Here is a 20811-nt window from a genome sequence, read left to right on the forward strand (position 1 = left end):
TAAAGTTCGTTTTTGTACGATTCTATTCTTAATACGTGTCGTATCTTTTCCCTTAATGCAGTTAAGTAGTTTGGCAGAGGTGAAAATTATGGGATGGTAACGATTAATAGAAATCTTTGGGTGGTTTCCCAAATTTATTTTATCCATGTCCTAGAAAGTTCAAAATTATACGAGTCTTTCGTCTATATTTCTACAACCAAAAAAATGGTTCGCAAATTCTACGACCCATTTCTTACTACGATTTTAACAACTGAGGCATTTTCTGATTGCAAAGATTAAAAGCCACATAATTATAGTTTACTAATGCAATAGTCGGAGAGATATTGTTAACCAAAGTTATAAAAATTGTATAGTTCTTTATCAACCTATTTTTGGAATCATTAATCGTACGAATATTTATTTTTAATTGAAAAAGAAATGTTGATTTTACTCGAAATTTATAGTAATGAAGATATGTGACGTACAGTGTCATAATATTTCATTCAAGCACGATACCATGCAAAATTATGCACATATAATCGTGTGACGATATAATTTATGTCGTAAATCAAACCATATGCAAGAGAAGTTTTGACAGAGGTGAAAATCATGGGATGGTAAAAGTTAATAGAGATCTTTAGGTGGTTTCCTAAACTTTATCCATGTCCTAGAAAGTTCAAAGTTATAGGAGTCATTCGTATATATTTCCACAATCAAGAAAACCGGTTCGCAAATTCTACGGTCCACTTCTTACTAGAAGCAAGAATCTGATTTGCGCAGTTGAATCTGATTTACGAATAGTTTCATGATAGATCAATCGCTATATTAGAAATAGAGACATTCCTATCCTTCACAGACTTAATTGCAACTGTTTTCATTTGTAAACGAAGAAAGTGAAAGCAATCAGGTGAACATTAAATTGATCGAAATGATTCGTTTCAAAGTATAATAAGCAAAAGAACAGGTGGAGCCTTTTCTTATCTTTTCGACAATAATTTTTTTCGAATTTCGTCACTTTAGGAGAGTAAAATTCGATACTCCAATTGTTTGAAACTGTTACTGGAAGTTTTATAGAGATAGTTATTAAATAAAAGTTATCAAAATTATCAATTAATGAAATATGAAATTATTAAACTTCGTTTCATAATACATCGCGCAATTCCATCACGTAACATCGAATTTTCTTATGACGAGTGAGGAAAAAACGATTCTAAAATCGAATTAGGCAAACTTCCAAGTAAATTATTATATGAACGACAGGCACTCGTTTTCATGCCCGAAAAGGAAGTCGGAAAAGGAAAGGACTTTGAACGGATAAGTTACGTTTGTGGTGTTCGATTGAATAGCGTAGGGAAGGTTCACGTAGCATAGGTTGGGAAACGCTGTTCTAGTCGGCCGATGTGGATCGCTGGATCGCCGTTTCACTCTCGCGTTCCCATTTACCGAGCAACCGATTGAGCCCTGTTGTCAGCGTCAATGCGTTGCCAGTATAAACGAGAATTACCTGTCAATCCAACACTGATCTATATCTAGTACCAACCGAATAATTATTATGATAAACACTGATACGTATGACGCTTAACGGTAGATATTTTCCCAATCTATCACAAAAATAACAGTTGCTAGAATCTGATAAACCACAATTAGTCGCAAGTTAAGTCATTCATGAAATATTAACCCTTTGAAGTTGGATATCAAAATTTGTTTTCACACTGTAAATATCTATCATTTCGAGTAGTCGGTACCACCAGAAAAATCTGCCAACCACAAAGAGTTAAACATTTCCTTTCAATATCTAATCTAAACCATTCCGTACGTTATACTGTGTGTGTTTATAGGTATATACACGTGTGTAGATATATATGTATATACTTAGAGCACGCATAGTCACTTACTGTACACAAAATGAAAGGTGGCTTTAATTGTCGCCGCGGCTACCGAGGACAATGTTCGTCTACGATATCGTCTGCCCCTGTTGCGAAAATTTTCGTGTGGCTTCTGAATACCGGGCTGAAAACGCGTGTGTGCAAAAACGATGGAAAGGAAGGGTTGTGGGGGGCAGTCTCTATCGAAACAGCTTGATCGTGATTGTGAATATTCCTCGAGGAAGGGGGTTCTTCCTTCCTCCGTTGGGAAAGAAAAAGAGAGTTGGAACGAGCTGACTAGAAACAGACAGCAAGAGAGTGAGAAAGAAAGGGAGGAGGGAGAGAATGACAGGAGGCACTCGTTCACTACGGTCAGTGCTTTCTGAACTGTTGTCAGTGACAGTTCCTCGATCATGTGGCGGTGGATCCTCGATCACTGATTCTCGTATCGATTACGTTTTTCCTTTTTCTATCATTCGCTTCCGTTCACGGACTGAGTTTCGCCGCATTTCACACACGCTCTTCTCGTGTATAGTTTCGTTCGACCGCGCCTTGTCTTGTTTTTACTCATCCCCTTCTTCGTGTCCCGTCGATATTGGTGCTACTTTCCACGTTCGGAGCGTCACGCGTGGCTGGAAAAACTGGACGAATCATGGTAAGTGAAAACGTGCGAACTCCGAATTTGTTTGTTATTGTGTTCATTTGAGAACGAGAATAGAGAAAAAGGAGAAAGAGAGTTTAATAGAATTGGTAAATTGGTATCGCCGATACCAATGTTGTATAACATGGCAATTTTTCAGGAATGTTTTATTCTGTTAGTTACTTTGTTAAGAAAAATTAGTCAGTCGATGTCCGATCAATTTTTGTAAGTTTATTTGCATTCACCAAAGTAACAAAATCGCGATTAATCGTCAGGTCTACCTCGTATCGTATGCAGAAAATTCGTGGAAGGTTTGACAGAATTATTTTGGTACATTATATAATGCTATTGATATTAATTTTGTGCAGTATAGTAAATTTTAACGAAGATTTTATTTTATCCTATCAGACTTTAACGTGTAAGTTTCTAAAGCAATTTTTGTAAATTGATTCACATTTGTCAAAAGCAAGAGATTAAGTTAAATTCCAAGTTCTTCTTACTTTATTTTGTTAGAACAAGGATCGACTTTTTAATCAGGTTTTTATAAATTTATTCACATTTATCAGTAATAAAAGAATCGTGATTGGCTATTAGACTCACGGTGTCTCGCAGGCGATTTCTGAAAAAATTGCTCATGTTTTTGCAGAATCTTTTCCTCCATCCTTTTTCTCTGATCGAATCGGCTCCGTTTTCAAACTCGTTTTATTTTTCATTCGAACAATATTACATCATGCGCGGATTCATGCAAGACCACCGTGGAACCGGTCTGAAAAGAGATCGATTCGGAAAGGATTAAAACAGACATCGAGATCTCGACGCAGTTGTGTTATTCTTTTTTCTTTCTCTTCTTATTCTTCTTGCATCAATGACCGGACCAAACTATGGCAGAATGATTTTTTGGACATTTAATCTAGTGGTCTCTGTTTGAAGATTTCTAGCAAGTGTTTGATATCATGATACATATGGATCGTTTGAAAGTACGCGCAACTCTCATATTCAAGCACAGAGAATACCTATTAATGGTTCTATTTATTCTATTTAAATAATAGGATAATATAATATTGATTATATGTGTGTAATTGCGTGTTGTGTGATTTTGATTATATATGCGTACAGTATGAAAAATAGTAAAAGAGTTTGCCGGTCGTAAAATCTGACAAACTTTGTTTTTACCAAGTTTTATATTAGGCGAAGTTTCAGCTCATTAATTAGAAGTAAAAGAGCAAAATTAATGACTATATGGTGATAACGGTATAATAGTGCAATATTAAATTACAATAATGCAGTGATAAAACAAAAGGCGAAAAATTTGTAAAATACAGATGCATAAATATATAAGCCTTCTGGCTATATATAGTATTTATGTCCAGAATAAAGTAATCTATAAAATATTTAATCAGACTTAATTAAAATCAATTAAAATACTTAGGTTGCTATAAAACAAAAGTTACATGGAATTCTGTTCAATTTTTTATTCACGCATTAAGGAGAATTTTCCTTATCTGATAAATATTTCGGAAATTACCATTTAAACGATGTCATAAAAATACCACGAAACTTATTGCCGATTTCGACTAGGCGAATAATCCAGTCAAAAGGACAATTTAATTATTCCGGAATAATCGCCAAGGTTTTGCAGAGCATTTCGCGTGGATTGTTTTGCACCAAGGTTAATGAAGCTGGCAGAAATGTGAATGAAGGAGGAAAGTTCGCCGATATCTGGATGTATCTCGTAAATCGGCGGAACAGTGACAGTTGTCTGCCTACGCGATTCCCGTGGACCTTCGTCGTAACAAGTATCAAGAACTCGTTTTTGTCCTTCCGGGTTACTCGAGCCCTCTCACTTTCGTCGAGCGACGACCTCGTGTGTCGATTCTGCACTTTGATAATCGAACAAATTCGAAGCGAGATCGAAAGGAACGGGACCGCGTAACTGACTATCGCGATTCGAGAAAGGTGGGCGTTAAAAAGTACGGCACACGATCGAGAAGACAGGTAGAAATAGAGATTTGTGTCACGAAGAGGTGTTCTTAATGGTTAACAAACGTTTTTTCAAAATTATCGTGTTACGAAGATAACTGTGTAGGCGTATTGATTATATTTGTCAACAGATAAAACGTATGTTTACATCTAAATAGACAGTTCCAGTCTGCCATTCCGAATTATGATTTTAATTATGAAAATCAATGTTAGATAAAGATGTAGTGTAATAAAAGAATGTTTCTTTTTGACCTTGCAGGCTGTTACACATATACTGTATCGAACATGGTTGAATTTGTCTCTACGTTCACTTTCATATGATATAAAAAGATATTTATAATCCCAAGTAATTAATTTTATTAATATTAATGTTACAACAATTCTGCGTATAATGTTCTTTGACAGGTATTGTTAAAGGAACTTAATACGTATTATTTTCATGAAATGTTGTCTACCTTCAGAATTTTCATTGTATTGGGTTAACCAGGGAATACTTATGGATTTTTAAGCAAATAAGGAAGTCATATACTTTAATACACCTCATTGTCTATTTAATAAGTAATATGCCACCTTCTTTTACAATTTCTCTGTTAAATCTCATACAGTCGTTGATCTTTGACTTCAATATCATCGTAGCATTTTAGATAGTTCTTGTTTTTTAAGTCTGAAATATTTGTTCCTGAATTTAGCAAATCGCTACAATATGGTGCTACGTCGAGTGAATATTTACAATTTAATTCTTTAATATCTTTCCTGAATTATAAAATTCACATGCACTCAACAGCTTGTTTTCTGCTCGTAATGTATTTCTAAAATTACGAGTGTTTATCCCACAAAATATGCAAAAACTTTCCGCTCAATCCAATACTCATAATATATTCATAAAAGAAAGTTTATAAATTAAACGATAATCAAAGAAGACACCTGTTGTGTTTTTGTCCATCATTTCGATCCCACTGTGTTGATTTCACCTTCGACTTACTGTTTCAAACTGTTTCTCTTTCATTGACATTTACCTAGCACGGATCATAAACTTCATTTTCTTGTATAGGAGGCGAGAACCTTTTGCAATCACGAAGAAGATGGCTCGTGAACACCTGTAACGACGATCGTGCGCGGTTTAATTCGACGTTAAAACGTGCGGACTAGACGCGATATTAATCACCGGACTATGGTGAAAACGTCGATCGGCTGAGTGAACTCTCGATCTTGATTTACGAAGTCTACGAAACGAAGAGAAGGAAACTGACACGGTATCCTCCTTCGAAAGAATTGAATTGCCAACGTTTCGTTTCTCTCTCGCTCGTGTTCTTTTCTTTTTTTCTTTTTCGTTTCTTTTTTTTTTTTTGCTATAACGTTTGCTAGCCCGTTTTCACACGAATGCTTTGTTGCATTGTGAAGCAATGCAAATTCGGCTTGTTCATAATGCTTAGCTAACGAGTCCCTTCATTTACCAGCGATGTAACGGGTATGTAAATAAGAAAATTGCTGCCTTTCCATTGCATTAACGCTACATTAGAATCCCCTCGGCGTAATCATTTTGATCACTTTTCTTCCTCGTTCTTTTAATGTTTCCAGTTATAGAATTTTTTTGCTTGATGACATTTTATTCCTGTGTTAACGTATCATACGCATGAAGTTTTGAAGTTATACCTATTCTTCATGATTTACAAAATGATTGTTATACAAGGTTTTGTTCCAAAAGAAATTCATGTTGAATATTCACCTGGTATGTTTATATCTATGTTTCCATCTAAAGGATCCCACTGTAGATCAATATTTCTGTTCAGTTTATCACGTTGAATGTTGAATGTTGGAGAACGTGCAACAAGACAGGGTATTCACGCATGATAAATATTATTATTTTGCAAATCGTTCAAAACATTTCCATTCTGCGAAATATATTTTGTTTTTTGTATAGGCGAAAAATTTGACGCAAACAACCCACACAAAGAGCGTTCGTAGTCATCCTCGGATGCAACGTATTGCGCTGAATTATTAATGGTCGTCCCTGGCAATCGCTAATCGTGACTAGTCGCGTAACGGTAAAGAAAAAGAGAAATGTTCTTTCTACATCCAATGACACCGATTGGTGAAACCTGCGACAACCTGGTTCGCGACAGGTCAGCACGCTCAGGAATTTTGGCCTCTCTGAATTCATCATTTGCAGGTTTTCGCTGATTAATTAAATAGCAACGTTTTCATTATAACATTTAAAATTAAATATAGATAGCTGTCCTAAAAAATTTCAGTTGATCGGTAGAAAGTTCATCACGATTGAAATATGTATGTAGGAAGCAAATTAATTATCAATTCTAGTATATTTGAATAAAATTTAATCGGTTGTCGAATTTTGTTAAATTGGGTCTAAGTTTCAAGATTATTTTAAATTTTATGTCTTTTATTACACTATGTAATTTTGTTATCTAATTAGATATTTAACTGGAGCAATTTCTAATCGCATTACATAATGTAATTTTATGTAACCGCTTCACTTTACAATTTCTTAAATATCACACATGAATAAAATCTTGAAATATTGATCAACCTTAGCTACAGCTTATAATCATTCAAATAATGTTGTCGACGTATGACGAAACGTAAGAATCATACCCTGAATATAAAATATATTCGTTGATTGACAAATAATTTATGACAAATAATCTTTGGAATATACATTAAATAGTCTTTATTTTTTACTCTGTTCAGTACTGGAGTATCACATAATAAACCTAAATATAGTATCCTATAGTAACCCATAGTATCACTAAATTTAAATGATTGTATTGTATATAGATCATGATCATAAAATAAATAGCGGGTGTATCAGACATCTTATTTTAAAAAGGTAAAAAGGAACATTTTGAACAAGGAATTAAGAATTATTAAACGCGGATTAACCGATTATAGCCAGTAGTTTATGTACATTATTTTTCTTACACGTTAATTGATTTATTTTTTTCAGCTGTAATTGCTTAATAAATTCGTCCATTTATATATGAAGTGGTTTAAAGATATAGATACATAATTTTTAAAGACATACGTCATTTAAAATCAACAAGATAATCTACCAATAATATTTGATTTTTGTGTATATATGAATTATTAAATTCCAAATATTGGCAATTTAGTTAATCCTAGTTAATATATTAACGTTTACGAATATCAATTCTACGAAGATCTTAATATTCGAAAAAGAAAAAAGATAATTCACGGAGATTAATGATGATGAAATGATGAAGCTAGCCAAAAGAAATTCATAATTCATGATTCTTAAGATTGTCTCGCAGATTGTATTTACAATTCAAATACCAAAATTAAACGGTGTAATTCTGGGTGAAAGAACAATACTAATTTGATGTATAATTCCTGAATCTGTTTGTTATCTAATTAACAGTTTTATGATTTGCAAGACGGTGTAATGTAAGATATAAACGGAGTTTACCTGTACATGCGTACACGGTGCTAAGGAAACCGAAGGCCGATTTTTATCGGTCTGCGGTCGATCAGGCATTCGAGAAGAATCGCATAAGTCTAAAAAAATAGTCGATTATGCAATCCACGTAAGATATACTACATTCTTTATGAATTTCACATTAGCCATGCTTTTGGCAAGCGATCGTTCAAATAATTCTTGATACACAGCTACAATAAGCGTTCACAATTTTTACAGTTAATTTACACAAATTGGTGTTGAAAATACCTGTGTTCAACATGCTATTTAACAAAGATTAATAAAGATAAAATAACGAAAGTGGTCAAAGAATGTGCATGATTTATTAATCGCGAGACTGCATTGAGGCTTGAATTGGTGATTCAAACGTTGTGAGTCATCCCCATAAAGAAAGATTTGTAGCTGTAAGAAGCTTAATATGTGATTTGTAGTTGTAAGAAGCGTAATATATGTGGTTGAGCAGTGTCTCTATTTGTGTTTCCTTTGACACATAAGAAATTTGGATCTCTTTCAAATTTATGATGATTGCAAATGAATAATAAATTATTGCGCGATACAGGGTTAGTAATAGATAAAGGAACTCTACAATATATTGCAACGTGAAAATTGTTTATCAATTTTCCAAAAGATTCACCCTAATATAACACATATACATCTAATTGTAACTCTTCTAAGAAGAAATGAATCCAATAATTACATATACAAATATCTAATAATGATAATAAATACACACAACAAATAACAAAAGTTGTCACAAAAGTTGCTCAATAAATTCGTAAAATACTTCTAAAAATAAATGACAGTTTCGACTATCATGCTATTGTCGCCATTCCAACCATAAAGAATAACTTCAATTTTTTAACAAAATCACACGGAACGTTTCGTTTTTTTGAAAATCGTTTTCAAATTTTTAAGTTTATATTGATGCAGCAAAACCTGAATATCTAGTTGTATCTTTCCAATTGATGAGTTTTATCCTATTTCTGTTATCCTACACACATGCCTCAAGTTCTTGAGCCTTTACATTGGATCGACAAGAAAGAACGCGTTCATCTAGCAATTCGTTCGTACGCGGAAAAATGCGTGCAAAAGTGACCAGGAAAAAATTCGGTAGAAAGCAGTTGGAATCCGGTGGAATTTCTATCGAAGCACGCGAGACCATCCCGTCCTCGCCGTGTTTGTTCCTCTACCAGCACGATAAACACGCATGCACGGTGCAATGCACGCGCACGTTTGCTCAGTTGACGTTTTCTAAAAAGTAAACGCGACATCTCTTAAGATTTCGAGCGTAGTTTCTATTCCTGGTAAAAATCAGTCGGCCGTGAAAACTAGAATCGTTTGGTCTACCTTGTGTGGCTAAAAGTTCATTCTTTAAGTTTCCACTCATGCAATTTTGAAAAAATTCTTTTTTATCATAATACGATATCATCTTCACATAATTTTTGCGAAAAATTAATGATATTAAAATGATGAAATAAATATGGATAAATCAACTTGAATTCATTTTATAATTATTAATCTAATTAGGTATATCATTCCTAAATACGCTCATCTTTTTATGGAAATAGATCTCTATGACTAAAACAATCGAATGGAATGGGATTATGTCAATGATATGTAACGAATAATCAAAGCAAGTATCAAAGATGCCGGCTTTGATACGTGGAACAGATTTTCTGGGAATATTTTACGATCTACTATTGTATTAACCCTATTTGCAAATCTGATCTTACTGCTGTAAAAACGTCATAGAATTGCTTTAATAAGCTATTTATAACTGACTGAATATTTAGATAAATCATTCATAAATTCTAGAGTATATCGTGTTACATCTAAATTTCAGTCACGTACAGATTGATTTCTACAGACATAAAATTTTAAAAAATTTGAAATTCATCATTCGTGGCTTGTTACCTTTAACTTATGTCATACGTATCAAACAGTAAATTGCTAAAATATTTAAATTTTAATTAATGTATTTACAGCTTTAAATATATATAAATAAACAGTAGGAATAAAATATTGCAGACATAGCTCGACATAAAATTTCGCGATTCTTGGCTTTAAAAGTTTTCTCCACAATGATCACAATTGATCACACTTATAAATCCATTCTAAATTAACTCTTAATTACGATCTATAAATTTATAAATGTTTATTTGCATCACACTAATCTTAAATCAAACAGTTTTTCTATCTTCTAAGACTAATTAATTTTAATTTATCTTAAGGTCCTTTAATTTCGATTAAATTCTAATCTACTTAATTAATTCGAAAATAATTTGATAAACCTCATCTAAAAATTTTATAATAGAAATTTTTAATTTTGTAGTTTGATTATTTTTTTTAGATATTTGTTACAAATAATGTTTTCTGTCTCAAGCTTCAAATAATTAGCTACATACGTATGGACGATATATTTGAAGCAACTGACCAAACAATAGCAACATTTTCTACCAACACAGATTCGTGAATGCATTTTCTACGAGTCGCAGACATTGAAAGTTGCATACTTTGGTGAAAGGAATGTAGCATGGTATCTGAGCTACACAGTAGTGCGTAAAGTGGCATACCTAAAAGCGCTAAGTATTTTTCACCATTCACTGCAAATGCTTGTACATTGAGTTTCAAATTAACAAGTTTGTTAATATTAGATGACGTCGAAAAACGTGCCCACAAAAATATAAATCTCTACTCTATAATCGTAATTAGTCGAGTGTATTTCCATCTTTATTTTAACAAAATTACATTTCTTCTAACAGAGAAGAATTATTCAATTAATCCAAATAGATTATTATTACATTGAGAGTATCGTTTGACGGATACTAATAAAAGATGAAAATATTAATAAAATACATGAATAAAATACTGATCAGATAAAATATATAAAATTGCAAGTTTATATTCTACATCAAATAGTATAATTTCATAAAAAATAGAAGATACTCCAGGAATTTTAAGCGGACATGTAAAAAATAGATCTTCGAAGAGGAATCAAACCAACAGTTCTCAAAAATCTGTCACTGTCATGAAAACAAAAAGAGAAGACATCTTCAGATTCTTTTAACAAGAGTTCACGGTATAAAAAGGGGAAAATTCTTGCGTGAGAACCAAGGCAACAGTTGGCCGAAAGTCTCCATCGCCATAAAAGTAAGGCATTGGTATTGCATGGTATGCCATGATGTAGATAAAAGGAAGAAAGGAAATGGAAGAAATTCGATAGATTTCCCGTAGCGGCAGGAAACTGCTGAAAGTTTCATAAGCGGTGGCCGAGCGGGCCCCTCCGGCGGAAGTCGAGTGAAAACGGTCCGCAAACGTGCGTGGCTTGAAAACGATACGAATCGATAAGTGGTGGTACGTTGCTCCGGTCAGAAGAAATACTCGCGCGATCACAACGAATGAACCAGCCCGAACGGAGCTCGGATCTGAAGTTTTTGCTCCTAGCAAGCCGGCGAAGTTTTCAGGTTAAAATACGCTCGCTTCAACCTGACAACAGGTCCGGCAACTTGCACCTTATGTAAGTTTCACCAGTGACTTGGTGTGCATTGTATTTACGTATATGCCTGTACGCATGTATTTATATGTGAATTTACCTTTCGCGGGATTATCGCGCTATTATACACGGCCACTATATCTGGAAATGGTAAATGCTAGAGACAATACGACGGGTCTATTATTAATTGCAATGTCGAAGATTCGAGACGAGCCGAAGACAGGATTCGACAGGAACAAGAAGAAAAATTTGTGAATCGAAGTTTCGTCTGAAATTAATCCTATAATTTCTAGCGTAATAACGTATTTAGATTATGTGCATTAGGAATGCTAGTTAGTTTATTTAAAGGTATTTTTTATAGAATAGAGCAACATATCTGTTTATGATTACGTTAGATATCGAGAAAACATCTCCAACTCTTTCACTACGAAGCGTCCCCATTTTCTTTCGTTACGCATCGCTTCAAACGACTCTTTCAACACAAGTTAGGTCTGCGCATAGCTGCAAAACTAAATTGTTATTAATTTGATTATTGCGCATGATGCAAGAGGCGAACGTTTTCCTAAGTTTGTCAAATTTCCTATTTTCCTATTGATAATGAACTTGTCCGATGTCTCTATTATTCCAAAAAAATAGTTATACGTTGACCGAAAATGATGACTTATTTTACTTATATTTTTCTACACATTAACACGTATTATTTCACTGCTTGGTCGGTGTTTAATGGGTCAATGAAGTCACACAAATTATTATATCTATTTATTGGAACGAACTTTTAGTTAATAACCGATGAACTTAATTGTTGTCAGCAGAATTTACTCATCCGAACATGTGGGTTCTTATTACACGAAGGAAAAGTAGTAGACGATAATGAAAATTGCTGAGCTCCTATTCTATAAATTCTAATCGGCTCAACTATGTGTCTCCTGACCAGATAGGTAGAATTCTACTGTACAGTCGAACAATTTGACTCGAGGGTGAACTTGAAGTGAAGTTAGCGAACTGAACCGCTTCGAACTCAAGCAACTCGGATAATCTCAACAGAGATTGAACTTTCGCGTGTACAAATTGGTCGGCACAGGGGGTCTGGAAATGAAGAATCAAGAAATACGCGCGTGATTTCGCGTTTCTTGCGCGTACTTTTTCTTCGTAAGTGCTCGTATTGAAGCGAGGCCACGAAAGTCGGTCATTGCCTTCTTTATCGTTATATACGTAAGAAAGGCAGGCCACGAGGCGCATGGAGATTGAACTTCTTTTTTCGAAAACCGTGTTTGTCGAACGTCGGAAGGCGAGCCACGATGAATTATGCGGGAACCGTATGAAATGGAACGAGGTGGGATGGGACGCCACGAAATAGGAACGAAGGAAACTTTGAAACGAATTGTGGACACTCGTTGGACCACCTGTTTTAAAATAATTCATTTTTCCTTTGTCACATTACGCATCGTGATTCATAGATATTACAAACTAGAATGGCTAGAGAAAGTATCGACTAATCAAGTCTAAGTATAGTAAACTTCGTATCATTCTGTGGTATTGCATCGTATAATACGAAACGCGATTTTTCTAAAAATTAAGTTGAAAACAATGTAAGTTGTTACTATCGGAGTTTCAAAAAATTGAAATAGAAAATTTCCTAAGGAAACTTTATAGAAATAGATAGTGAATTATAAAAAGGTACATGAAGATTCATCACTGATTGACCGCCAAAAGGTAATTGTTTATTTTCACCTAGTAATACGAAGACCAACGCGTTACTTACAGGCTGATTCATTATTTTCGTATGAGTATAAAGAATTTGACGCTATAAAAATGAAGCGTAGGACTTGATAAAAAAAAAATGGCTCATTGGAAGGTACGGGTCATAGGAAACCTGTTATATTCAAATATTTCGATACATTACGCTATATGATTTATATTACATGTTATTTTGTTTGTTAGAATACGTCAGGTGAAACAATGGAAACAGTTACGTAACTGACATAATTGTATAAGTTGTTTTATAACTGGAACGTAATTAGGAAGTTTGGACGTTAAAGCGTGTCTTAAGACAGTCAATGTCAAATCTGTCGGAGTTCCTTCATATTTCACAATTATGAAACTCGTGTGATATGATATAATTAGCGTATAGCGTTCAAAATATTATATCACGTATGAAGTAATTTAATATCAAGTTAAAACGACAGTCCAAAACTTTACGTCTCTTGATGTCCTTCGACTCAAAGATCACACGCAGTCTACCTAGGCTTCGCTTTCTTACAAAAGAAAAAATTAATCGTGTCTTCTCTCGTCAATCGAGGAAAGTGAAAGCGAATAAAAGAACGCATACACAGGCCATTAAAAGAGTTCATTACTTTCAGCAAAAATAAAAATGAACATTCGTCTTTTGTCGGATGTACATTCGTAAATAGATACACTATCGCTCAAAAGTTTGAGATCGTTTGTTACGTTTGATCGTTTGAGAAGAGAACTTGAATATCTTGATGTGGAAAGAAATGTATATGTATGAGATTGTACGCGGGTTTTTGATATCTTTGTCATTTTTTGTCAAATTGTGTCAAGACGAAGTTCGTTGGTTCAGAACAAGCAACATTGTGATTCACGATTTGTTTTACTTTAATACGAATTTCCCGAATTTCCAAACTCGTCGTTGATATTTAGGGTGAGATTGTACAATTTTTCATTTAAATAGTAAATAATAAATTAGTAAATTCTAAGCATAATTATTTCATCTAATTGGAATTTATTTAGAGGGAGGGTATATTAACTTGTATTAAAGCAAAATAATATTTAAATAAAATGGATATTTATTTAAATGGGTTTAAATTTTATAGTGAGTTCTACATTTAACATTAAACTCTTTTAAATAGGTATTTGTTTCCTTTGAATATTATTTTGCATTGCTAATAAAAAAATATAAATCTCCACAGGGTAATTACAATTAATACCAAACTCTAAAGTTGCAATGTACACTCTTTGCAATTATTTTATCTAATTGGAATTTATTTAGATAGAGGATATATTAGCTTGCATTAAAGAAAAGTAATATTTAAATAAAATGGATATTTATTTAAATGGGTTTAAATTTTATAGTGAGTTCTACATTTAACTTTAAACCCATATAAATAGGTATTTGTTTCCTTTGAATATTATTTTGCATTGGTAATAATTTCATAAAAATATAAATCTCCACAGTCTAATTACAATTAATACCAAACACTTAAGTTGCAATGTACACACTTTGCAATTATTTTACCTAATTGGAATTTATTTAGATGGAGAATATATTAACTTGTATTAAAGCAAAATAATATTTAAATAAAATGGATATTTATTTAAATGGGTTTAAATTTTATAGTGAGTTCTACATTTAACTTTAAACCCATTTAAATAGGTATTTGTTTCCTTTGAATATTATTTTGCATTGGTAATAATTTCATAAAAATATAAATCTCCACAGTCTAATTACAATTAATACCAAACACTTAAGTTGCAATGTACACACTTTGCAATTATTTTATCTAATTGGAATTTATTTAGAGGGAGAATATATTAGCTTGTATTAGGTTGTCAACTAAGTGATTGCGGATTATGCAATACCACCTAATGACAAAATTCGCATTCACTTAGTTGCCAACCTAATACAAGCTAATGTATCTTCCATCTAAATAAATTCCAATGCAATACCACCTAATGACGAAATCTGCTATCACTTAGTTGCCAACTTAATATTAAAGCAAGATAATATTTAAGTAAAATGAATGTCTATTTAAATAGGTTAAAATTTTATAGTGAGTTTTACATTTAAATTTAAACACATTTAAACAGATATTTGTTTTGCTCGAATATTATTTTGCATTGGTAATAATTTTATAAAAATATAAATCTCTGTAGAATCCACAGGTTAATTACAATCGATGGCAAACTCTTAAGTTGCAATGCACATGCTTCGAAATGAAATAGCAAGAGAGGTACACGCTTGAAGAAAGGAATTCGACTTGTTCCTAGTGTTACAATTAATTGAAAATCAGGAAATGAAGTCAATTGAAGGAAGGAATAGTATCAGTAAGGAAAAGATAGGAAAGTAGCAGGGGAAAGAACGAAATGACAAAAAGGAAGCAAATAGATGAAATATATGGGACAGATGCCTGTTCCTACATTTTACATAAATCAACGTGAGAGAATTTCTTCTCGGTTGAGAACGTTGAACGAGCCAAAGGCGTCGAGCATGATCTACAACGAGCCGAAGAATAATAGAAGGCTCGCTGGTTGCTTTCACCTGATTCCAGGTTAAGCGTTAATTGTACCGGTTAATAAAATTCGCAGGCCTGTTTTAAAAGTCCCATGTAAAAATCGTCGATCGTGCTCGAAATTCAAATTTCGGTGAAAGTAGGAAGACACCGGAAGAAGGTTGTTAATTGGCCGGCGGCAGAATTCACGAATTATTGACCAATGACAATGTTGTTACTAGATTCAGTGAATTTTTATGTAATTCTGGGAAATATAAAAATACAAGGCTCGTAAATATAGATTCGTATACAAACACGTATTTTGATAAGTGTAATTAAAAAGATAGAATCTTGGGGAAAATTGTTCCACCTACACAAAAATTATGGAAAGCATAGTACTTTGAATGTTTCATATATCACTGTCGTATTATGCGCATTTTATGAACTTTCTCACCTTCGTATTTATCTTTCATGCATAAAACTCCACAATCTATGTAATTTATTCGATGGGCTCTAGAGGGAGACATATGTCTGTTCTTGTCGCACAGTGGTTCGCTCTTTGTCTACGTCCACAGCTGCCATCTATCGGAAATGTTTCAAACTGCGAAAAAGTAACAGGAGCATAGAATGTGCGAGGAGGTAACTCAGCCCCTGTTAGACAAGGAGCGTGCTAGTGTGAAACAAGGACAGACATACGTCTCTTTCTAATTCATTGAATTTTCGTTAATTGCTCCGTTTTTGGAATAAATTCTCGCACTTTTGGAATCGTAGAACATAGAAGGGATCCATGGCAACATTCTCGTACCGTTTTCGAGCGTAATTTGTGCCTAATTATTCAGTTTTTAATAATTATCCACGGCGTATCCTCGTCGCCCAGAGGCGACGCCGTGAATTTCCGCATAATTCTCGCCACGCGTAATTAATTTACGAACTTTTATGCACGAAGAACTTAGCGTAGGATCTAAGGAAGCTTCTAAAATTCCTTAGAGAGCGAATTAATGCCGCAAAAGATTGATATTTATGAAAAATCGCAGGCCCGTACCGCGGTAGCCGCGACACTTCCAACGAAAATTGTTAATAACTAATTAATTAAAGGGAAATTCCGGTCGAAATTGATGTGTGAATCTTGCCAGAGGTCCTAACTTTGTCGTACGATCCTGAAAGTTCATAAATTTTACCAGGAAAAAGCGTAATTAACGAATAATCGTGAAATTAGAAGGAGAAGTATGTCTATCCTTGTCGCACAATATAGCTCTCCTTGTCTGTGACGTCACATACGTCCGTCCTTGTTGCACAGTAGTGTGCTCCTTGTCTAACAGGAGTTGAGATACCTCCTCGCTCATTCTATGCTCCTGTTACTTTTTCGTAGTTCCAGCCAAATTCAATAGATGGCAGAATCGATCGTAGACAAGGAGCGCACTACTGTACGACAAGGACAGATATGAAAATTAGTTGCACCTTTTCACCGCTACGTGGCGCTAGTGTTTCGTGATCCACAAATGGCACGAATTTTGATTTCGAAAGAAAGCTAATTAGGTGGATTAATTTACGATCTTTCGCTGCTACATCTTCCTAGTTGAACCCTCAGTTTTCTTCCTTACACTGTTAGAATCTCGAATTACGTCTATATAAGTCTGCGAGCATTTCGCAAGTTAACATTTTCCAGTTTAATAAAGTATAACAATTAATTTACCACGTTGATAGACGAGATACAAAAATCGTTATATAAATTGTTGGACGAGCCGTATTTACACTAAATGATGATTCATTTGTAACATGTTGCAAGATCAAGTTGCCGTATGTATGCCAGTCGCATTAATTACGGAGAACATCGACCTTCGTGGTGTTAAAAGCTTTCACGAATAAACGACCTTATTATACAATGTCACGCCATGAGGGGTCTTCGAAAATTTCCACGATAAATCAGTAAACTATGAATATTTATGTAAATCTGTATCTTTCTGAATGGAATTAAAAAATGGAATTAATTCACCTGAACACTATGCTTCATCTGGATAAATTTTTAATGGTTGACAGAGGTCTGTTGAATAAAAATGCCATAGTAATACAGCAATAAACGTGCCTCGTCTGAATAAATTTTAATTGGACGAAATAATTTTGTTAAGCACAGATATATTCGAATAAAGTACAATGTAGAGTACAACAGGTGTTATCAACAAATTGTCAAAGTTAGCAAACCAACAGACTAGCAGCATTTCTTCGGTGACTCTGTATCTTCTTTTCAACTAAACAAATTCTCTTCTTTTAAACTACAAAGTTCTTCGAAACGAATTAGATTTTTTTTTATATATTTTATTTTGGTTTTTTACAATTTGTCCTTATGGACATTTGCTAAAGTATTATATCTTATTGGTGAAAAAAAAATAAAATAAAAATAAATATAGCATGTGGGTGGCTACCCCCAGCGGGGTGCCAGCTTCGTTTTTTCTAAGATATCTCTTTTATGAAACGAATTAGATATTTAGAAAATTATTAAATTAATATTAATTGTCTGAATTATGATATTTCGCTTACATGTAAAAGATGAGTCAACCTGTTCATAGTAAAATAAATAAATAACTCCCACAGGAAGAAAATATCCATTTAGTTTCTATCTTCTATTGACCAACTAAATGATTGCTGATTTTGTCATTAGGTGGTATTGACAAAATCCACAATCAATTAGTTGCCAAGCTAATAAATTTCCCAGAAATGGCTACAATTTTTACCTAAGTCATTCAAAATTATCTTGTCTGAATAAATTTGCCAAATAACCCTACTTTATCCGAAGACACTAAGAGTATTACAATGACTGTATATCTTCATGCATTTATGAATAACAATTCACGCATAATAAATTGCAAAAACGTACATGAATGCTTTAGTTACGTCAATAAAATCATAAACTTGTATTGTATTTAAATTCTTAAATAAATGCGTCAACTTCCGCAATCTATTTATCACATTTTTATTTCTTCTTGCTGCAAGCGAAGTACGCCTGCGTAGTAAGTATTAGATTGGCAACTAAGTGATTGCGGATTTTTGTCAATACCGTCTAATTGAATGTAGCCAATCTTTTCTCTCTCTTCTCTTCTCTTCTCTTCTCTTCTCTTCTCTTCTCTTCTCTTCTCTTCTCTTCTCTTCTCTTCTCTTCTGTCATTAGATGGTATTGACAAAATCCGCAATCACTTAGTTGCCAACCCAATAGAAGAGAAGAGAAGAGAAGAGAAGAGAAGAGAAAGAAAAGATTGGCTACATTCAACGTTAGCGAAATAAAACTAGCGGCTGAGCCCGGCTGAACAGTTAAATGAAGAAAACTAATAGATAATATGTCATGCAATTAAGTTCATTCGTTTCAGACGAACGTTTCAATCTAAACGATTCGATGTCCAATAGGAATGATCGTTGCCGAGCTTTCATAAAACTTTAATTAATCTAAAGATCGTAAAGGAACGAACCTACGAAGTTGCTTAGATGATCATGTTCGTTAGATTAAATATGTGTCGCACAAGGCAAGCATTTATGGAGATACTTGTTACGAAGATATGTGTTTAGATGGAATATATTGGCTACAAAAGCGTAGCAACGACAACAGTTTGTTAATTAATGAAACGAATAATGTGCCAGGACAAGAAGAAATAGCCATACTGAGGTTGGTTCGATATGCTTGAACATTCACAGGTACAGGAAACATTTATGAAGATATTTAAATTGGAATTAAAGGAAAAGGAAGACATTATACGAAGATACGTGTTTAGATTGAAGATATTGGCTACAACAGCGTAGCAACGACAACAGTTTGTTAATTAATGAAACGAATGATGTGCCAGGATAAGAAGAAATAGCCATACTGAGGTTGGTTCGATATGCTTGAACATTCACAGGTACAGGAAACATTTATGAAGATATTTAAATTGGAATTAAAGGAAAAGGAAGACATTATATGAAGATACATGTTTAGATTGAAGATATTGGCTACAACAGCGTAGCAACGACAACAGTTTGTTAATTAATAAAACGAATAATGTGCCAGGACAAGAAGAAATAGCCATACTGAGGTTGGTTCGATATTTTTGAACATTCACAGGTACAGGAAACATTTATGAAGATATTTAAATTGGAATTAAAGGAAAATGAAGACATTATACGAAGATACGTGTTTAGATTGAAGATATTGGCTACAACAGCGTAGCAACGACAACAGTTTGTTAATTAATAAAACGAATAATGTGCCAGGATAAGAAGAAATAGCTATACTGAGGTTGGTTCGATATGCTTGAACATTCACAGGTACAGGAAACATTTATGAAGATATTTAAATTGGAATTAAAGAAAAAGGAAGACATTATATGAAGATACATGTTTAGATTGAAGATATTGGCTACAACAGCATAGCAACGACAACAGTTTGTTAATTAATAAAACGAATAACGTGCCAGGATAAGAAGAAATAGCCATACTGTGGTGGACTCATAATTTTGGTTCGATATGCTTGAACATTTACAGTTACAAGAAACATTTATGAAGATACTTAAATTGGAATAAAGGAAAAGGGAGACGTTATAGAATAAATTGTGCTATCGCTTATTTATTAAACGTTATATTAGACGAACTATTAATTGAAAATTAAATAAATAAAAATTACAAAACCTAACAAATATCGCGCAAACATGATTCGATGGGGTGAACGCTATACTCCAAGCGAAGAACTGGACGTAATGATTTTAGTTTATGTTTCTATGGGTTGAGAACCCTTCGAACGTCGATCCAAGCACCGCATCAATTTCACAAATTGCTTTCCAATATATGTACCGTGTAATAATTTGACGAAATAAGCTGTGTCCTCTGGTGCACAAATACGGAATGTGAAGCTTCCCTGACCAATCCATGGAAACAATGTTAATAGAGGTCATAACTTTTCTTTCAATAAAGCACAGCCTGTAATCTGAAATCTCGTTATTCCATTATTTCCCTATTATTCGAACACGTTCTTGTCTCGACATTCCATTATCCAAGTGATCATTTACGATACACGTTGCCTCCTTTCATCTCAGAAGAAATATTTCATCGAGACTGTTCATAACGCGGTACGATGCAAGTTAAGTGGCGTCCTTACAATTTTCTGTGTCTCTACTGAATTTTATAATTAAATAAATTCTTTTATATTCCTG

At 33.7% G+C, this 20811-nt stretch overlaps 2 protein-coding genes across 2 annotated transcripts in view; one reads left to right on the forward strand and one right to left on the reverse strand.

Annotated features, from left to right (window-relative positions):
- The window catches only part of LOC132913308 (small ribosomal subunit protein mS33), a 76121-nt gene that overhangs the window by 22679 nt on the left and 32631 nt on the right, over positions 1-20811 (reverse strand). The gene's annotated exons all lie outside the window — the stretch shown is intronic.
- Positions 2200-20811, forward strand: part of LOC132913299 (probable chitinase 10) — a 32772-nt gene continuing 14160 nt past the window's right edge. Inside the window, exon 1 of the mRNA XM_060971540.1 lies at positions 2200-2499. Coding sequence (XP_060827523.1) covers positions 2497-2499 — 3 coding nt within the window. The 5' untranslated portion in view covers positions 2200-2496. The remainder of the gene's footprint in view (positions 2500-20811) is intronic.

The sequence above is a fragment of the Bombus pascuorum genome, chromosome 13 (assembly GCF_905332965.1).
Source record: "Bombus pascuorum chromosome 13, iyBomPasc1.1, whole genome shotgun sequence".
Taxonomy (NCBI): domain Eukaryota; kingdom Metazoa; phylum Arthropoda; class Insecta; order Hymenoptera; family Apidae; genus Bombus; species Bombus pascuorum.